The 22354-nt window shown below is 45.2% G+C and overlaps 1 protein-coding gene across 2 annotated transcripts in view; it reads left to right on the plus strand.

Annotated features, from left to right (window-relative positions):
• The window catches only part of GOLGA1 (golgin A1), a 491231-nt gene that overhangs the window by 106806 nt on the left and 362071 nt on the right, over positions 1 to 22354 (plus strand). Inside the window, exon 4 of one of the 2 annotated variants that reach the window (XM_086920926.1) lies at positions 19632 to 19706. The exons of the other annotated variant lie outside the window; for it this stretch is intronic. Within the exon in view, the coding sequence (XP_086777052.1) occupies positions 19632 to 19706 (75 nt within the window). The remainder of the gene's footprint in view (positions 1 to 19631; positions 19707 to 22354) is intronic. 2 annotated transcript variants of the gene reach the window in all.

Here is a 22354-nt window from a genome sequence, read left to right on the forward strand (position 1 = left end):
GAAATGTATGTTGTATGGCAAATAATCTTATTCATCACTTCAACACTATTTATTATTCGCTTGCAATTTTTATTAGTTATAATTAGCTTACTGAAATTTCATCTGGTGCACCTAAGGCTGTCATGTTTTGTTAGTTCAAGTTCAAAACAACTTTATTTCGATTCATAACGAATCATAAAAAGCACATAGACAAAAATACATAATTAAGGGGTGCAATTACATCGGGTTGCAGTCACAGTTAAAATAGAGCAGTTAAAATATTTACAAAATGTTTTTTAAAAAAACAGCAATTTTTCAGTAATTCCATAGGGTGTTGTCAAGACTATTAAATTATCTATTTCCAGAACGTTTTTTAATGCGGAAAGCAGCTACCAAGAAGTTAGCGACATTAAACATATTTAGTGGTGAGTCTAACTTTTTTAAGTAAAATAGGGCAGGCTTGATTTGGACGAACCCCTTGTTCTTAAGCAATGGGACAATATACTTTTTCCTGGGCAGATCATATATACCACAGAAGAACATAAAATGAGCAGTGTCCTGCAAAGAAAAACCGTCACATTTGCAGGCCGCTAAGTCCTCTGGCTTGGCCCATACCTTAGAGTCATTTAACAGAAAGTGAATCTGGTTAAGTCTTAGTTTGGTTAATAACCAGCGATGTAATGGAATAGACACTACTGTTAAATAAGGTTCAATGGCCGGTGTAGTTTTAGAAATATAGTGCTCCCTCACTGTGGGTTTCGCAAGCTCACAGCTCTCCCGCTCCATTTCTCTCACTTTTAAAAAAGTCGATTTGAACCATTCCAGGTCATTCTTAACGATGCCATCTGGTGTGTGGAAGAGATCTGGGCGGCCCAGGGAAGTTAGTGTTTTATTAATATATGCTAGCCACGGGATATTTTTCATATTGTCCAGGAGTAGGCAGTCTCTCATGATTGTGTGGTTCAGAGTTAAGTTGGAGTTCAGCCATGTTTTTAACCACATCAAGATAGGGGATTGTTTGATGATGTCACTGATGTACCCCTGGCCTAGTTCCATATGGACAGAGAAAGTGGCTGTTGATTGAGGTAATCCTAAAAGCATACGTAAAAATCTGTTTTCTTCCGTCTGTATTGCTTCTATGTTGTTCGAGTAACCCCAGATGGAAGCCCCGTACCTTACTACTGATATTGATTTCGCTCTGTAGAGTGCCAGCATTGCTTCCGTGGGCTTACCACCCAGACGTTTTGAGAAGCCGACTATGGCTGCTGCTGTTCTTTTCATGGCATTGGTTTTGACGGATATTTGGGGTGTCCACGTACCCTTATCGTCGTATACTACCCCCAGGTAGGTAAAAGTTCTCACTTTGGAAATAGAAGTGTTAGCACAGTAGAAAGTCTTCAAATCCTTATTTTTTCTGCCGCCTACAGCCATAACATGGGACTTGTCTGAATTGATTTTTAGACCAAGGGAGGTCATAAAAGCATCGAAGGATGTCAATAGTCTTTGTAGCCCAAGGGGGGTACGTGCCACGAGCACCGCGTCATCCGCGTAAAGGAGGACCGGGGTGGACAGTCCGCCAAAACGCGGGACGTCGAGTGTTGCCAGCTCCAGTGTAGATTCAAGGTGATTAATATAGAGTGTAAATAACATTGGGGCGAGAATACACCCCTGTCGCACCCCTCTGGTAGACTTGAATCCTGCTGTGCAGGCTCCTTCCTGCGTCATCCTGATGGATGCTTCTAGGTCCCGATGGGCCTCAGCCAGAAAATGAACCAAGGTAGGGTCCATCCCCAGTTCCAGGAGGATGTCCCACAGCCTGGACCTATTCACTAGGTCGAAGGCTGTGGACAGGTCCATGAACCCTAGGTAGATTGATCCGCTGGCTGCCATAGTGTACTTGCCTAGGATCAGATGTAAGTTGAGGCACTGGTCCTCCGTCCCTCTTCCCTTTCGAAACCCGTATTGGGCATTTGATAAGATGTTATTGCTTCCAGCCCACTCGTCGATCCTTGCCAGTATCACTTTCCCTAGGATTTTGAAAGACGAGTCGATAAGTGAGATGGGGCGGTAGCACCTCGGGTCTCCCCTCTGGCCTTTCTTGAAGATTGGAATGATGGTGGCGTGTGACCAGGAAACAGGCAAGCTATGTTTTGTTAATAAAAACATCAGCCAAATGAAAATGGTATTGTTTTGTAAACCTGTTAATAAAATTGGTCAATAATGTTTAGTTGAAATGAGGGCTTAAAAATATTTACACTCTTATCCCCTAGTTATGTTAATTGCTGACATAGCGACAGGGTGCCTTATCTAAACAATTTGGAATCCTGTATCTAGAGAAAATGTAGTATTCTCTTTACTTGGTCTGGAATGCTTGAACTATGTAATAGCATTCCATTTAGAGTGTTGAGTTTAAACAGTTTAGTCAGTTGGCTCCTGGTTTCCCTGGGCGAGCCTGCTGCTGCACAGCACCTGCGTATTATTAATAAACTACAACCACAAATCATCATTGTCTGAGGCCCTACTTACTACAAAAAGGTATTTATCAGTGTACATTTTGCCCCCTCTGTCATGCCTCTTTGATTGTTTTGCTCCCCGCCCCAACCCCCCATCGGGGGCAAGATGTGAGAATTTGGTCTGAGACGGCAAAGTTAACTCAATCCACCTTTGAATATTGTTACTGCTGCACCAGTGGCCTTTTAACCGATGTGGTCAACAGTAGTGTTGAATACTGATCTCCCTCCTTGCCCTGCACATCATTTGCCATCAGGCTTGTTAAGCTCATTTGTTACTCAACAACTGTTATAAAGCCACCTGTGTAGGGATAAATCAGTAACCTGCACATTTTTGGATTTTGTATTTGCCTTCAAGAATTAAATATACTCCATAAAACACAGTAACTTTGAAATATATGTGAAGGCATCTAGGTAAAAAACTGAAGTGGAAAAAAAGTAGATTCAAACAAAACTGATCCATAGAAATGTGTAGCTGATTACTTTCTAAGTAACTCTTATTACAATGGGTAATAATCCTTTTTAGGTCGAGCCTAGCGTTGCAGCACTCATGCGCTGCTCGCTCTGCGAGGCATGCTGTAGTATAGTATGGTGTGTAGGCCTCGCCTTCTCTCTGCCCATATTTTTCATCGGCTGGTGTCATTGTCCATGGTAAATGCCAGCTTCCGATTGATAATGAGGCTTGTTAGTCCCTCCTTGTTACCGGCCTGTCGCTATTTGGTACCTCCCCTGAGGACTGGATCTTTTTACTTGTGGCTTTACATGGTCTCCTTCATTAGTCAGGAAGCACTATTTTTTTGAGTCGGCTTTGGCAATGACAGCCGCGTGTTTATTTTTGCATTGCACTTTCACTTTAACAATAGTTGCCGTTCAACCCCGCGAGTGCTGTGTGGGACAGCAGCTATTGTTAAAGTGAAAGCACAATGCAAATATAAACAACCTGCTGACTTTGCGCAATGGCGACAGTTTTTTGAATTTGCATGGACGGTCCTAGAAGCCTGTGTATGTCTCACTGAAGTTTCTACAGCCTATTAGTTCTGTGTGTGATTTATGAGACCTGAATAAACTTTCTTTGAGATCTTAAAGAGGACTGTAGTGACAATAATGCATTTCCGTGAGAGCATTCAGGATGTTTCGCGCACAAGAGTCATGTCTCGCACAAGAGGTGTGCCTCCCTCAGATCCCAGGGTAACACAAGTCCTGGATGGGTTTTGTTAGTATCAATAAGAAGAGGATCCACTTCACCCTAGCTATATAATGGTATCCAGAGAAAAAATATATGTACCCCGGGGGTACTGACTTTAAGATGGTACCCCTCAAGCGAGATGTAGGTGCCTCTGGGGTACTGAGCATCTTCCAGTGCCGTAGGACTGAAGCACGTTGTATGTGCCGGTGGATCAGACTGCTCCCTTATCCAAGATGGCCGCCCTGAAGAGGTGCTTCTGCCAACTGTGCACAGGGGAGAAGGTGTAGCCGTGGGCCCGGGGCTTCCGGCTGCAGCAGCCTGAGGTGGTCGGGATTTATATTGGGAGGTAGATGGGATGGAGGCAGGACCCTCCCCTCCCCCCTGGCCTTGCCCCCCTTCCCTAGTGGGCTGCACTGCTTGTTTTCTGTCCCAGTGATACTTTGTATGCACTCACTTCTCCTCCGGATACTTTGTAACCAATGCTATCAATGTTAGTTGTAACCTGAGTGGTAATATGTCAAAGTATTTGTTTGAACCCACTTTTCACAGCTGCCAAGGTTCCCGGATCCCTGTGTGATGTGCTCCATTCCAACTTCTTCCCTTTGAATTTCATGGCCTGCAGGACAGTTCTATAATGGAATAAGCAAAACTACAAGTCCCAGAATTCAAAGAACACCCCTTGAACTGAAACAATACATCATACGTGGACCTAAGAAACCTGCAGGGCTGTCAGTGCAGCCCCGGCCTGCGTGCAGGTCACATTGAAAGATTTCACGCGAATTACCAATAAAGTGACCTCAGTCACTTGAATTCTCATGATGAGACCCACTGCGTCCAAACGAGGCCACACCTGAGCGTTGCCTTAGATCACACATGCTGTAAGTCTGCCCTTGACTTGTACTGTCTCTGTCCATCTTTAGCTCTGCCCATCCTGTGCTCCAGCGCCCTCTCTTGTTTTTCTTCTCCTGGCTGTTTAGGTGAAGCCTGGACAGCGCATGCGCCGCTCTGCGCGGCATTCTGTATTGCAGTATGGAGTTGAAGCACCATCCACTATCCGCGCATATTTTTTATTGACTTGTGTCATTGTCTTTCCTAAATGCTGGCGTCTGATTCGTTAATAGGCTTGTTAGTCTCTCCTTAGTACCGTCTTGTTTATTTTGTCGCCTCCCATCAGGAATGGACCTTTTATGTGCGTCCTTTCTGTACTTCCTGCATTAGCCTTACTGGAGAACTATTTGCCTTATTAATTTAAAGAGTGTGGTACTGCAATTCTGGACCCTTTCGTTTCACCAGCCTCGGGGTCCGCACACTCGTGTCACAAATGTCGTCGTAACATGACGAATTTGGTATCGACGGACCGGTAATAATTAGGACATCATCCCTATGCATTTGCGTCACGATCGAGTGATGCTGACACCCTTAAATCGTGGTTTCCGTCTCGAACCCTCAGACGCCATTTTGTGAACGGCATCCATCTTATGACTTGCCCTCATATAATCAATTGATTGAGGCCGAGTTTTGATCCGAAAGGACACGTCCACCGTAGCTGACTTCCCCATGACCTGGCCGAGCTGACTCCACTGCCTCCAGCCAAGCCTGTTTGGGCAACTCCTCACCCAGTAGCCGAGCCAGATATCATCAAGGCACAACATGTCATAAACCCTTCCCTGCATACAGACCCTGTTTTCCCATACACACACACCTGTCCATGATTCTTGTTTATGACCCGTTTATGATGGGAGGGTGCTCGACCTTATTGGCATTTCATCGATATCTGATGGGAGTTCTGGATCTGGCGGAGTAATCCATCACAAACTGGACATCTGAAATATGTGCTGACCAGCATGACTTCGCTCTTTGTATTATTGTGGAAATATTTGTATTGCCATATCGTAAACTTAAGAATTCTTGCCTGCAGCTGTTAATTGTGTATATAAGGAGAAGTCTGGTTCTGTAAAAACGAACAGTCTCCTGAGAACTTACGGCCCGTGTTGTCGTGCTTCTAGGACACATGTTACTTGGTTGCAGCCAATAAAACTCGATCATTGACTTCACCTAGAAGACTCTGTGTTTCTGTAAGTCCAGAACAGGGAGAACCTAGAGGTCTTAGGGTGTGATCCCCTGGCACCACCGGGTCTCTAAAAACCCGGCACCTCAGTTGGCGCCCAACTCGAGGCGATATCAAGCAGTGACGGTCCAAGCCAGATGTTCGTGAGGAGCTTCGTCTGAAAATTCCGGAGGACGGCCAGCCACTTCAGCGACCCCTGCATGTCGACGTGGTTCCGAAGGTCTTTGCTGCGAGGTTCCCCGCGTCCCGACGGCTACGAAGGACTGCTGCCCTGACTATCGCCCTGTTTTGGACCCAGTGATCCTTGGTAGAGCGAAACGATAGAAGAGTCTTCTAGTGACGTCACCGATCTTCAATACTCAGTCAAGTATAAGTGGAGCGTCTCCCAGTTCTTAGTATAGTCCTTAGTTTGGTTCTTAGCTTTGGTATCCTAGAGATACGATTTGTATTGGTTCTTGGTTCTTAGTTTGGTATCCCAGAGATACGGTTTGTATATTGGTACTTGCAAGCACCAAAACCGAGGGATTCGTGTATTCACGAAAATATCATAATTAGATAATCCCTTGAAGTTTGAAGCTAGACTAGTGAGCAAAGATGCCTGGTCTTAGCAGACTTGGAAACTTTATACAACAAACTTGGCGGTAGTGTTCCTCACTCAGAGCCCAGCAGTGGAGACTCGGCGCCGATGAGAACGAACGGAAGACTTATCAAGGTCTTCAAGAACCTTTACCTTAGTAAGATAAGATTCATCTCCAAGCAGCGAGTCGTACTACCCTACCAAGGCATATGTCCACGACTGTCCTTATGTCTTATAATACTCTACGTGGGGCCTAATATCCTGAAGTCACAAAGGTGGAACCCATATCTGGAATAGCTCGCTGTGATCACCACACCTAATAGGATTTTTAATATCGACGCTTCATACTTGTATCCTTTTGAATCATAGACCTCTCCGACGCCAGACCAGTATAGACTAACTAAGTTAGCCTTGAAAAAGCCCTGGTGAGGGCGAAACACGTGTCGGCAGTGTAAAGCTGGAAAACTTTTAATATGTTTGACTAATAAATAACTTGAAGCACAACATTTGTTTTTGGATCCATACTTTGAAGCTCCTATTGAATCTATGGTTGATGTTGGTGGAACAACCTTGAAAAAATACTATTATCCTACAGAAATGTTCTCTGATAACTGACTTTGTGGAGGGTGCTTGTGCAACTTGGTTGTCTCTTGATTCGTGAGACTGGAAACTTGTTTTGTCTTGGTTGTAGTAAGGACTCCCGATTAGAGGATTCGTGTCCGGTTCCTCCGATTGGAACTCCAACATATGAGTTATATATAAAGCACAGAGTAGGTCCTATCACGTATAATGAGGTATGGATAAAATACACCCGCAAGGATGGTGTTTTAAAATGGCCCCAACATGGTAGTTTTGACTCAGAAATATTAGACAACCTCGAGGTCAAATTGTTCAAGAAGAAAGCCCGGCCGGCGATGTTTGACTCTTTCCGCTTATGGCGCAAAGAAGCCAAACAGAAAGAAATGAAACTAGCGAAGAAAAACAAAAGAGGTATGTCGATGGTACAAGCTGCCATCGCATACAGGGATAATGAGGAAGAGCAGGAAAGTGAACAAATGCTCAGAAGCAAGAAACTAGCAATAGATAAATGCTACCCGATGTTACCACATGAGGGACAAGGCTCAAAGGGAACATCAGAGAAAGATCCGTTAATGTCCCATTTATTGAATTCACCACCGCCATATACATCGAGTGTTGTGGGACCCCCGAGACGTATTGTTATACCGCGCCCTGGCGCACGAAAAGCAGCTCTTGCACAAGCACCAGCTTCTCTTCAGCTGGTTCCTACTTCTCCGGCGCAGCCTTCTCAAGGGCCGCCGCCTTTGCTACATACTCCTTCTACTTCTACGACTTTGCCTACCGCTCCGACTATTCACTATGATACTACGTCTACTACTGCTTCAACTTCCTCTGCTGTTGCCTCGACTTCCTCTTTACATCAGCCTGTCTTTTCTGGCGCATCTGCTTCGCCGCAAGCTTCTCCTTCTGTCAGACAGAGAGTGACAAGTACTGTCACTGGTCTATTATCACCTTTCTTCGGGTCGCCCAAAACGACCCCTAAAACAGAACGTAGACAGTTGCGTAGTCAACTGCCTGATTACGAGGAAAGAGAAGTACTAAATGAGTTAGCACGCAAATGGGTTACTGACACTGCTAAATATGATGTTCAGTCTGTTATGGAAGTTTTCAGTCAATGGGATGCGCCCACTCAAAGATACGTCTTTGAGGAGATGTGTGTATATCTTTGTGACGATTTGGAGACAAACGATCCCAAACGCAAGATGAATGAGTTATTTCGTATGCGTGCTAGGTTTTATAAAGGAATGATTGTAGGTTCCGATGTCGAAAAAGCCATAGATGTAGTGTTATCTTACAGGAGTAAGGGAAACGTTTCGAGATCATTGTATGAAGATGATGTGTCAGATAGGAAAAAGGCGCGAGAGTACCCCATGAGAGAGGTTCCTCCAGTATGGAGGGAAGGTGATGCGAATGCACAACCACCTGTTCCACCGCATTTCCAGCGAGTATGGGTACATGTCCCCTGGAAAAGATCTGAAGTTCTAGCACTCAAACAGACATTACCCGATCCGCGTAAAAATCCCGCAGGGTATTACAAGGAGTTATCACAAACTGCCAGCTCATGTATAATGAATTTAGCAGACATAGACATGTTGTTTGGGAATGTTGTTCCGCATCCTTTATGGAGTAAAATTCGTCATGCAGATCATGATCAAGAACTAGGTGATTCATGGGCTAATATTACCGCTACTGACGCTAGACAAGTTGGTGGTTCTAAACCCAAGCCTTTAATACAGAACTTCCTGGTAGGATTATTGCGTACATGAAAACGTTAATGCCTGAATTGCGTGTAAATTGGGACAAGCTATCCGCATGCAAACAGAAGAACGATGAGAATGTGTCCGACTTTTTCACGAGATTTGAGGAGACTTTCACTGATCATAGTGGTCAGGACATGGCTGCCGAGGGTGGTCAAAGATTGTTTGTAGACAAATTTGTACATAATCTGCTTCCCGAACTGTGCAATAAATTGAAAGATTCAGAGAGTGCTTGGGCTGTCTCCACGTCAGCACAGATTTTAGCCACAGCCCAGTACTATGAAAATAGGCGCAAAGACGAGCTAGATAAGACAGAGAAGAAGACTAAAGAGTTAAAAACTAAAGTTCTTCTCCAGCAAGCCTATCCGCCTCGCACGGCTAGTCAGCCCAATTATCAACAGCCACAGCAGTACTCAAGAAACGCGCAAGGGAACGAGTTTTCCCATCAGCGTTCTCCGTATGGCCCGAATCAATGTGCCTATTGCAAAGAAGAGGGTCATTTCAAAAGTAATTGTCAAGCTCTTGCGCGACGCTTAAATGGTGTTTCCGGTGCAAGAGGTAGAGGTGTTCAACAGGTTCCTAGAGGTAGGGGCCGTGGAAATTTCTCCCAGAACACCACTTCTTTTCCTCCTCAAAATTCCATGAATAGCTTTGACCAACAGAATAATGCGTCTTCCAGGACAGCTCAGTACTATGCTGATGACTATTACGCAGAAAACGAGAATGAGGGCAATAATTGCTAGGACAGCCATGGACAAAGAGAGGGAGTTGTTTCAGTTCCAGTAGACCAGAATGGACCTTACGTTGAGGTGATTACATCCGGAGTGTCAGAGCCATTTCTGCTGGATACTGGTGCTACAAAAAGTTCGATTATGCACTCAAAACTTCCTGGCGCACCTTTGTCTGGCGAAATGAATGTTTCAGTAGGTTTTTCTGGCGCCCCTGTTAGAAACCCGATCTCCAGTCCCATGCCCCTTTCTGTTGGCCCATGCGAATTAGAAGCACCCCTCATTCTTACCACAGGTTGTGGCGAAAATTTGTTAGGCTTGGATTTACTGAAGAGACTATATGCGACTTTGTACTGCTCCCCTTCGGGAGTACAACTTACGCTTGGTAAGAAAGTGATTTCCCCGATGTATTTGTCAAGAGAAAGAATTCCGACTGAGTTGTCATCTCTTCCACATGTACTTTGGGCGAATGGTTCTAACGATGTGGGTCATTTAGAGATAGCACCGTATGTCATAACATTAAAAGCTAATGTTAGGTTGCCACGTATTCCCCAATATCGAATATCGAACGAAGGTGAAAAGGCTTTGTTAGCGATCGTCCATGATCTGATTGCGAAAGATGTCATCGAAGAAACTACAGGCAACATTTGTAACAGTCCGGTTTTGCCTGTCTTAAAGCGTACCGATCCTTCACAGCCCCCTGTGTACCGATTTGTGATCGACCTAAGGGAAGTGAATAAGATCATTGTACCGCAGTTCCCAGTCGTTCCCGACATCACTGCCTTATTGACAATGGTTCCAGCTTCAGCCAATTGGTTTTCAGTGATTGACCTGAAGAATGCTTTCTTCAGCATCCCGATTGCCGAGGAGAGCAGAGATATCTTCGGCTTCAATTTAGGAGGACGAAGCTTCCGCTTTAAACGCGCTCCTCAAGGCTACTGTGAGAGCCCATCAATATTCAGTCAAGCCCTGAAAACACAACTAGACACGATTGTTCTACCTGGTGGCGCGACTCTAATCCAGTATGTAGACGATCTACTGATCGCTGCAGATACTGAAGAAATATGCAAGCAAGCCACGTTGTCGTTGTTGCGTCATTTATGTGACATGAAGCACAAAGTCTCGCTTTCCAAACTACAATTTTGCCGACAAGAAGTAACCTACTTAGGTCACATCTTATCGAAGGAGGGAAGGAGACTGACCCCAGAAAGAATACAGGCAATTGCAGAACTGAGTGCCCCAAGGACACAAAGAGAAGTGCGTGCCTTCTTGGGCATTACATCGTACTGTAGGCAATCGATACCGAACTTCTCACTGTTGGCCAAACCTTTGCTGACATTAATGCGTAAGGACACACCCAATCCTTTGCCTTGGTCTGAAGATTGTCAGGCGAGTTTCCATGAGTTGCGTGATGCATTATGTTCGGCTCCTGTATTGGGCAACCCCGACTACAGCAAGCCGTTTACATTATACGTCCACGAGAAGGAAGGTTGCGCATTATCAGTCTTGACGCAGCACTTTGGGGACAAACAACGCCCATGCGCATATTTCTCCGCGACTCTAGATCCCGTAGCTAAAGCATTACCGAGTTGCTTGAGGGCCACTGCCGCAGCAGCTGTCTGTATTCGACAGTCCCCTGAGTTAGTCATGAATAATACTCTGACCGTTATGGTCCCGCATGCAGTAGATATCCTACTGAACAGGACAAAAACACAGCACCTAACTAGTGCTCGACTATCCAGCTATGAATTGACCCTGTTTGCAAGTCACATTCACATAAAGAGGTGTGATACACTCAACCCTGCTACATTATTACCCATTCCAGCAGAGACAGATGAGGTCGACAAACATGATTGCTGTTTTAGGACAGAAGAAGAGACAAAAGGGAGAGTAGATTTGCAGGACACTCCTCTCCCTGAATGTAATGATAATTTATGGGTTGATGGTTCATGTTTCAAGTTGCCGAATGGTGATACGACTGCAGCATATGCCGTGACAACATTACACACGATTGTAGAGACAGCTCGCATACCCCAGAATTCTGCACAAGCAGCGGAGTTAGTCGCACTCACAAGAGCATGTGTGTTGGCAAAAGGAAAACGAGTAAATGTGTACACTGATAGTCAGTACGCCTTTGGCGTAGCCCACAGTTTTGGAAGATTGTGGCGTGAACGTGGGTTCCTGACGTCGCATGGTGCAAAGATTCAACACGGACAGCTAGTACACGACCTTCTCGAGTCACTGACCTTGCCCCTACAGGTTGCAATCGTGAAGTGTAGCGCGCATAGAAAGATCCGAGATGATGTTGGTCGAGGGAATGCATTTGCCGACGAGGTCGCGAAAGAGACTGCAAGGAACACAATGAGTCGGATGTATGTTGTAGGTCCTGCTAGATGGACCCCTGATGTGGGTATGTGCGAGGACACCATCGAAAGCGTGAAATCTATACAAGCTGACGCGACTGAGAAAGAGGTGAATGAATGGAGAGAAAGCAAGGGTAGATTAGACGTGAATGGTTGTTGGGTCGAACTGTCAGAACACCAGCGATGGTTGTTACCGGACGCTTATGTTCTCGCAGTGGTGACAATGGCCCATGGAATGGCACACATTAGCGTAAAAGGAATATGTAAGCTGTTGGCCCCAGTATGGCAGAATAGTGGTATCCCAAAATGTGCAGAGAATCTGGTCAGAAACTGTATGGTGTGTTTGAAACACAATCCCGGTAGAGGAACCCCGACCCCAGCTGGTCACTTTGCACCTCCAACGTATCCGTTCGAGGTCTTGCAGCTCGATTTCATCCACATGGAGAGGTGCAACAACCTGAAATATGTACTTGTTGTTGTTTGCGCCTTCTCTAGATGGGTAGAAGCGTACCCCCTTAAGGACAACACTGCCTTGTCAACTGCCAAAGCCCTAGTTAGAGAATTCTTCCCTAGATTTGGCATGCCTAGGATTGTCTGGGGTGATAACGGAAGTGAATTCGTGGGACGAGTGATGAAGAGAGTGTGTGAGTGTCTAGGCATCCGCCAGAAGTTCCACGCTGCAAACCACCCCCAATCGGCAGGATTGGTAGAGTGCTATAATGGCACGCTTAAATTGAAACTGGCCAAGATCCAAGCTAGCACAGGTCTCAAGTGGCCAGACGCCCTGCCTTTAGCACTCCTGTCTACCAGGATGATTGTCCATTCTCGACTGGGACTTAGCCCACACGAGATCGTGTTCGGGCGCCCCGCAAATATATGGGGAGTACCGAGGCCTAGAAAGCTCAGTGAGATAGAGTACCCTGCACTGTTTAATTACCTGCACGACTTGACAACTAAACTGCATGCTTTACATCAACAGGTCCACAGCTCCTCTCCACCGGCATCTGACGATCCAGGCCATGCTATCGAACCTGGCTCTTGAATCCTGATTCGCAACTTCAGACGATTGAAGAACGAGGAGCCTCGCTGGACCGGACCTTTCCAGGTTTTGCTGTCGACCCGCCCTGCAGTACGTGTCCACGGCAAGAAACATTGGGTGCACGGCGCCCATTGCAAAAGGGTCCCGTTGCCCCTTCCATACGACCGATGGGTCCAGCAAGGAGTCGCTGACTCCGAGACTGAAGTCGTACCACGTTTTGTCCCCTTCAGCGATGCACGATTAAAAGGAACTGGTACCAACAACGAGAGCGATTGCATTCTGCAAGGATCTGTGCCCCCGTCGATGCAGTTGGACACTACAAAACCTGAAACACTGTCTGAAGATCACATCGTGCCTGGAAAAGAACGATATAATCTAAGGTCAAGACCAAAGAACTGACATACTCGAACTAGTGCGATCTTCCCTTTTCCCATGAACTATTTTTGATTCCACAGCTCTCTCGCCCAGGGAACTAGCTCATTTTTGATTTTCGAACCGCCATCCGGTTCTGCTGCTAAGGCCGCGGTTGAAGTCCGAGGAGTGCAGCCGGGGACGCCTAGGTCAACGGTTCTGGTCAGTCTGAGGGAATCACCCCGGACTGGACAGAGCGCACATCTTGGCAGAAGCAACCCCCCACCGCGGGCAGCAACCAGAGGATGGAGTTTCCAGGGGTTGAGAGACCTGCTAGACGTATGAATTTTGAAAAGAAAATATGTACTATAATGGCAAAGAGACGTTTTCTAGTGTTGAGCATCTCAATGTTGTGTAGTATAATAATGTTTTTAACTGGCTATGCTCTATCTATCTTTCGAGTTCCATTCATATACCACACTCCGCTCACACCTTCTCCTACCATTTCCACACACTCCTTCCATCCCCTACCTGAACACGAGTCTGCCAGAAGACTCGAATTTGTAAATAATTCATTTGTCCTACTCCTACACCAGCACCAATCTGTTATGAACAACACGAATTGTTGGATATGTGGACTCATGCCGCACACAACCGATAAGGGTATCCCTTACTTTGTCCTGCCCTTCAGTTATTACGGTTCTTTGTGGGCTTTCCAGACCATATTCCTGTTTTCCCTTGAACCATACGTTCGGGGGGAGAACTCAAACAACAAGGCACTAATAGTAGGAATCAAGAACATGAGTAGAGATATAGACACGATCAGAGCCACTCCCAAAGATGAGTTTACCCCATACAGTAGGTGGAACATCACCAAGTATGGGATTTCATTAAGTGAGAGCCAGAAATCAAAGAAATCATCCTCAGTCTGGGGAGTACCCCACCGTGGTCACTTATGTCTGCAAGGTATTGGCAGGGATCCCGAAGCACAGCTGGGGAAGAGCATATGCACGGAAACATACGTGTTTGCCTCCCGAACTTCCCCTCCATTCTTGGCGGCTAAGGGTACATACTTCATCTGCCACGACAAGGCATACACTTGGTTGCCTGCCGACTTCTCGGCCACATGCTTCATCTGGTTTCTGCTGCCACCCACCTACACGGCCGGGGCAGATTACCATCGGACAAGGACAGTTAGGGGTGTCGTGAGTCAAGACGACACTGCGGGTCAAGAATTTGGAGACTTCGCAAAGGGTTTTCTGCCATTTTGGGGGCCTATGGTGAACAGCAGGAACATTCGACAATTAACGAGGATAGTTGAGTCCGCCGTGACTGAAACGGCCGGTGCCCTTAGCAACCTGACAGCAGAGCTTCAGTCGGATCGACTTATGACCCTTCAGAACCGGGTTGCCCTAGATGTCATACTTGCAGATTCTGGTGGTGTATGTAGAGTGATCCAATCTAGTTGCTGCATTTTCATCCCCGATAATGCTCCGACAGTGTACCAGGCCATCTCCAAACTACACAAAATCTCTGATTCCCTTCACATGGAGAAAGGGGATTGGTCTCTGCTAGGGTGGTTCTGGGAACTGATCTCTGCCTGGGGATGGAAAACTCTGATCTTCATTGGTATGATTTTAGCCGTTCTGTTTATGTTCTGCCTGTTTGTGCAGTGCGCTCCTGCAATATGTGGCCTCTGCACCACTTCATGTGTAAGGAAGCCTGTATCGAGGGACGCACTGAGCAACAAAATGATGCTCCAACAGCATCTCCACGAATTCGTCAATACAGATCTGGATTCAGATTAGAGTTATTGCCTTATATTAGGGCAAAAGGAGGGTCTGTGGTACTGCAATTCTGGACCCTTTCGTTTCACCAGCCTCGGGGTCCGCACACTCGTGTCACAAATGTCGTCGTAACATGACGAATTTGGTATCAACGGACCGGTAATAATTAGGACATCATCCCTATGCATTTGCGTCACGATCGAGTGATGCTGACACCCTTAAATCGTGGTTTCCGTCTCGAACCCTCAGACGCCATTTTGTGAACGGCATCCATCTTACGACTTGCCCTCATATAATCAATTGATTGAGGCCGAGTTTTGATCCGAAAGGACACGTCCACCGTAGCTGACTTCCCCATGACCTGGCCGAGCTGACTCCACTGCCTCCAGCCAAGCCTGTTTGGGCAACTCCTCACCCAGTAGCCGAGCCAGATATCATCAAGGCACAACATGTCATAAACCCTTCCCTGCATACAGACCCTGTTTTCCCATACACACACACCTGTCCATGATTCTTGTTTATGACCCGTTTATGATGGGAGGGTGCTCGACCTTATTGGCATTTCATCGATATCTGATGGGAGTTCTGGATCTGGCGGAGTAATCCATCACTAACTGGACATCTGAAATATGTGCTGACCAGCATGACTTCGCTCTTTGTATTATTGTGGAAATATTTGTATTGCCATATCGTAAACTTAAGAATTCTTGCCTGCAGCTGTTAATTGTGTATATAAGGAGAAGTCTGGTTCTGTAAAAACGAACAGTCTCCTGAGAACTTACGGCCCGTGTTGTCGTGCTTCTAGGACACATGTTCCCACCAGTGCTCTTTAAATTAATAAGGCAAATAGTTCTCCAGTAAGGCTAATGCAGGAAGTACAGAAAGGACGCACATAAAAGGTCCATTCCTGATGGGAGGCTACAAAATAAACAAGACGGTACTAAGGAGAGACTAACAAGCCTATTAACGAATCAGACGCCAGCATTTAGGAAAGACAATGACACAAGTCAATAAAAAATATGCGCGGAGAGTGGATGGTGCTTCAACACCATACTGCAATACAGAATGCCGCGGTGTGCCTCCCTCAGATCCCAGGGTAACACAAGTCCTGGATGGGCTTTGTTAGTATCAGTAAGAAGAGGATCCACTTCACCCTAGCTATATAATGGTATCCAGAGAAAAAAATATATGTACCCCAGGGGTACTGACTTTAAGATGGTACCCCTCAAGCGAGATGTAGGTGCCTCTGGGGTACTGAGCATCTTCCAGTGCCGTAGGACTGAAGCACGTTGTATGTGCCGGTGGATCAGACTGCTCCCTTATCCAAGATGGCCGCCCAGAAGAGGTGCTTCTGCTAACTGTGCACAGGGGAGAAGGTGTAGCCGCGGGCCCGGGGCTTCCGGCTGCAGCAGCCTGAGGTGGTCGGAATTTATATTGGGAGGTAGATGGGATGGAGGCAGGACCCTCCCCTACCCCCTGGCCTTGCCCCCTTTCCCTAGTGGGCTGCACTGCTTGTTTTCTGTCCCAGTGATACTTTGTATGCACTCACTTCTCCTCCGGATACTTTGTAACCAATGCTATCAATGTTGGTTGTAACCTGAGTGGTAATATGTCAAAGTATTTGTTTGAACCCACTTTTCACAGCTGCCAAGGTTCCCGGATCCCTGTGTGATGTGCTCCATTCCAACTTCTTCCCTTTGAATTTCATGGCCTGCAGGACAGTTCTATAATGGAATAAGCAAAACTACAAGTCCCAGAATTCAAAGAACACCCCTTGAACTGAAACAATACATCATACGTGGACCTAAGAAACCTGCAGGGCTGTCAGTGCAGCCCCGGCCTGCGTGCAGGTCACATTGAAAGATTTCACGCGAATTACCAATAAAGTGACCTCAGTCACTTGAATTCTCATGATGAGACCCACTGCGTCCAAACGAGGCCACACCAGAGCGTTACCTTAGATCACACATGCTGTAAGTCTGCCCTTGACTTGTACTGTCTCTGTCCATCTTTAGCTCTGCCCATCCTGTGCTCCAGCGCCCTCTCTTGTTTTTCTTCTCCTGGCTGTTTAGGTGAAGCCTGGACAGCGCATGCGCCGCTCTGCGCGGCATTCTGTATTGCAGTATGGAGTTGAAGCACCATCCACTCTCCGCGCATATTTTTTATTGACTTGTGTCATTGTCTTTCCTAAATGCTGGCGTCTGATTCGTTAATAGGCTTGTTAGTCTCTCCTTAGTACCGTCTTGTTTATTTTGTAGCCTCCCATCAGGAATGGACCTTTTATGTGCGTCCTTCCTGTACTTCCTGCATTAGCCTTACTGGAGAACTATTTGCCTTATTAATTTAAAGAGCACTAGTGGGACGCCAGCTTTAGCAATGGCAGACGTTTTCTTTTAATGGTATCTGTGGCGCGCTATGCATGCTTTCACTTTCGCTTAATGGGTGGTGGCTTAATCTTTAAATCCCCCCCCCCCCGCACGGACGTCACACGAAGTGTGCCATGTGTTAATTATAGAAGTCTCCAGATGCTTCCACCATCGCTCCTCCTCCCTCCCCTATCCATGCCCTTTTTACATACACAGTGTCCACTTAATGGTGGTTGCATTTTTTTTGTTGCCAAATTGGGGTAGCCCTCACTCTACATTAAACTGTACTTGCAGCACACACACATGGTGCTGCCTCTTCACCGGTTTCATTATTAATAACAGGGGCTACCCGGTAAACCAAACGGCATCTTTGTAAAATAAGTAAATTACGAAAAAGTGATGCCAAGGTGATTTCTTCAAGAAACTTAATTATGAGGACAAAAACTATTAATTAACTGTCTTGTCACACCATAAATTGTATGATATATATCTATCATCTAATTAACGTTCATCCACTGGTTACTATCAGCAATTGCACAAAAATATATAAATATATATTAAATAAGGAAAAAACACAACAAAACAAAAATTCGATTTGTCAATTATTTTTTTTTAAAAGTTCCTTTTTCATTTTATGCATTATTAATACAAATCAGTCAACAACACAATATTCAATCTTGTGAGGAATGACGTGTTCGAATCCAAAAACCAAATATTTTATTCTAGATCCAAGCGATCCAAATGTCCTATTGTTGTGGACCCTAAATCCAAGGGTTGTGTGAGAAGCCCAATTTTATTTTTTACAAGGTAAAATGGCAATGTCTTTTCTTAGCCTGATTTCATTTTCGAACACCAAAATAGCAAGGAGCACGACGTGCTTGTAGACATGCTGTCTTTCATTTGTTAATAGGGCACAACACTGAACAGCTGGGCAGTTTGTGTGCTTTTGTTAAAGTAATCATGTTAATCGCAACGCTTGACGGGCACTGCAATTAACATGATTACTTACAAAAAGAGGCACAATCTGACCGTTTTCGCGCCACACGCATTTTAAAAGCGGCAGAGCAGAGGTCCTCAGTTGCCTGTGCGCGCTTTGTAATTTACAAAGCGTGCTCCAGGAGATATAGCTGCGCGTCCGCGCATGTGCACACTTTGGAGGGAACAGTGTTCACTACTGAATGTTAGTCATAACAAAGTCCATAAAAGCGTGTACATTGTATACACTTTGGACTTGCCAGTTGTGCCTGCTTTCACCCAGAATCACGCAGACTCAATATTTTGGCAAAGCGACCCCCTCTCAGGGCTGTGATTTAGAAGTGCGTTCCACTTAATGCAGTGCTTAATTTGAAATAAAATAAGTGCCGGGCCCTCGTTAGGAGGCTATAGACCTGGCACCACCCATTACCCCTTCAGCGTTGCCAAAACAAAATGATTAACCATCACACTACTAAAGGTGCCACAATTCAGACTACACCAGACCCCCAAAAGATGTAAGAATTTCTTGGGTGGCAGGTATTAGTCATTTTTAACAGTAATAAACCTCTATTGCTGTCCACATCTCTAAATTAGGCACCATGTGTCACACTGTCATTAGTACCATTGCTGACAATGAAGTCCCAGTGTCGAGCACCGGAAACCACCGCTCAAATTAAGCACTGACTTAATGGTGTTCTTCTTTTTAAAGCATTGCACGCTGCACTGCCCACCGAATACAAGCATTTGCAATGCTATAGATCTCGCATTTGCAGGAGTTTGAGCTATTGGCATAATAAATGACAATGCCTTTTATTTATGTGTTGGTTTTTATAACATAAATGAAAGGCATTGCCATTTACAATGCCAATAGCTTAAACCCTCGCAGATGTGCGACCTATTGCATTGCAAATGCTTGTTGTCTTGTGGGATGAATATGCATAAAGGTTAATGAATAACTGTGCACATTTTATTGATCTGTAGTTTAAACAATAACCTTTGATAAAATAAGCTTATATCCATGGCTAGCTCTGAATGTACTTCTTCCAAGAAGTTTAATTTTTTACTGGTTCCCCATGCTTTGCTTTTAGAGAGAGCCTCCCTGTTCCCTGAGGTTACTTGGTCCTTTTTGTGTCTTATCCATTTTCCCTGTGACTTGTTTTTTGGTTATTATTGTTGTAGCTCTTCAGACCTTTGTTTTTGTGGTTAAGGTGCGACGGTGAGCGTACGTTTCCTTAACAGTGATGATTTTCTACATCAGGAAATCATGGTCATTTTCCACTCATTGTTTATTCATTTATTTTTAATTTCCTTCCCCGTTGTCTGCCCGTCTCTGTTCCTGGTCTGTGTTCTCCCCTTCCTCTTCAAGATTACGCGGAGCAGGTCCGAAACTTGCTGAAGATAAAAGAGAAGCTTGAAATTGCATTAGAGAAACACCAGGATTGTACGTATTTCTTTTCCACTTATCTAACTTTTTATATGTTGTAAAGATGCCCTTTCTTCCTTGCCCATTTAATTGGTTCACACATTTTTTAGGGGGTTTGTTTAATTCCTTCAGCATTGTCTCTTGGCTTTAAAAATAACAAAAAAGTCAGTCCTCGATGGTCATTCTAATCTGCTTCTTTTCACTTCACAGAATGCATATAACCCACTACCTATATCTTTCTATAAAAATGATCTTTTAAGGAAGAAGGTGAAAACTGAAATATATTACAGCAAAACATTTATTTTTACTTAACTCTCTTCGTTTCTAGGTGATGTTTGCATACTGGTCATTAAAAATATATAGACAGCACAAAGTTGATGGGGGAGAAATGTTAATTCAATCTGAGCCAATTCCAGTTATTCTGGGTGCATTCCAGTCTATTATTACTTAGTAGTTGATGTAATTTCTGGGAACAACAGTATGCAAATAAGCTATGATGCATTTCCAGTCTACATTTCTAGTCTTATTAATAATAATGGAGTTGCCCTGTGTCGTAAGAACCTGGGTATACAATTTTATAGACCTAAAGTTAGTGCAAAAACCACAGTTGATGGACAGAATACAGAAAAATGTCATACATTCACTCCAGTACAGATATCTGGGCCTAAATCCATCGTTTTTTTGCACTCCACACCACCCCAGTTGAGACATGGCCATATATCAGCCTTGGCCCTGTGCATCATGGGAACAGTCCAGCCCTAACTGCCAAGCCATGCCATCCCTGGACGGGAAACAAGCTTCCGAGGACCGGTTTCTGGCTATCAGCCGACTTCAGCCAGGATAGCTTGACTCCAGTAGTGTGTGGAGAGCATGGGACTCACGTCTGGGCATACCCATCCCACTCGCGGTGACAAATGCAAAAACCACAGTTGATGGACAGAATACTGAACAATGTCATACATTCACTCCAGTACAGAGATCTGGGCCTAAATCCATCGTTTTTTGCACTCCACACCACCCCAGTTCAGACATGGCCATATGCAAATCAGCCTTGACCCTGTGCCTCATGGGAACAGTCCAGCCCGAACTGCCAAGCCATGTCTTTCCTGGACCGGAATCAAGCATCCTAGGACTGGTTTCTGGCTATCAACCGTCTTCAGCCAGGATAGCTTGACTCCAGTGGTGTGGAGAGCATGGGACTCACGTCTGAGCATACCCATCCCACTCGGGGTGACAAATGCAAAAATCACAGTTGACCTATAGTTAGTTCTGTGGGGGAAGTGCAGTTTCCTTGTGTGATAATGGTGCTCATGTCGTACACCTACATATAAGAACTAACAAAGCTCAAATAACACTGTGAGTCCAGGCTGGTGTCAATTGACATTGAAAGTGAACAAGCTCAACTAATGATTAGATACAACACATCAAAGTCTGCAATATTCTTAATCATCTTCAATAAATCTTTATTTCGGCACAAAGCCATAAAAGAATAAATAGACATAATACAATAAAATTGAAGAATAAAATAGTTTGCAGAGAATTCCAACTCATTGATTAGTCAAGCCAACCTTTGACAAGGCGCCTTACATACATACACCATTCCATACTATCTAACAATCACATATACATAAAACACGAGAAACAAATAAAAATCACTTTAACCTTAAAACACATTCCTCCTAAAAAGAACAGGAATTGGTCAGCATAAAAACTACACCCACTAACTAAGTGAATTTACCTGACTATACCTCCACATATGCATCAAAAATTGAGAGACAGAGAGCACAATAATTTTTTTTTATTTTTTTTTGGTGTTCAAACTGCTTTATTGCATAATTCGGAGAGTACACTGCTGTTGTCGCTTACAACCCGGAGGCCGGCAGCATCAAGGCAAAAAAAAAATATGAAATGACAGTAGGTAGAGATATACACAGCCCTTAAACCGGCATCCCGGAGGCCCGGTGGCGACTAACCGTAGCAGTGAAGGGTTGCCTGGTGGCGAGCAGTAAAGAAGGAAGGGAGGAGGAAATGAAAATAGGAAAGCCAGGGAGCGGACCAGAGTAGGAGACCAGAAAAAAAAGAGGGGAAGAAAAAGGGGGAAGGGGGAAGGGGGGGGGGGGGAAGAGAGGGAGAGGAAATGCGTACATTCTTGGATTCACTGCAGCAGAACAGGTTTTATATGGTTTTTTTCCCCCCCCAATTTTTGTCAATCCCCAACAGTGAACAATACAAATAGGCCTTATACGCGCTTCAGAATGAGAAAAAACGGATCTATATGGTTGCTTATGCGAGAGAGCTCATAGGAAGTTACATGGTCCCGCGATAGCGGCCGTAGTGTCGGACAGTCATGTATAGGAATAGGAGAAGCCTCGTGTGCTGTGTCTCAAGGGGATAGTAGTATGTGGAATTGCAGGACTGTGATGTGCATCGGATGGTGAAGTAGCTTGTGTACGCGCCAAGTGTGAGGTCAATACCGATAGTAGAACTAGCGGGGGAAATGTGTCAGATCTAGGACGCAGAGTACACATGTGTCGGGGACAGACACCTTCCAGTTCCTGAGGTCGATAGCCTGGTTAGTCATCTCCCAGCTGCTGCTCCGAGGCCGCGTCATCATCCTCCTGAGCAAGCAGGTAGGAAACGAGCGGGCTCCAGATGTCTTTCGGCCT

This window comes from Lissotriton vulgaris, chromosome 5, assembly GCF_964263255.1.
Source record: "Lissotriton vulgaris chromosome 5, aLisVul1.2, whole genome shotgun sequence".
Taxonomy (NCBI): Eukaryota; Metazoa; Chordata; class Amphibia; order Caudata; family Salamandridae; genus Lissotriton; species Lissotriton vulgaris.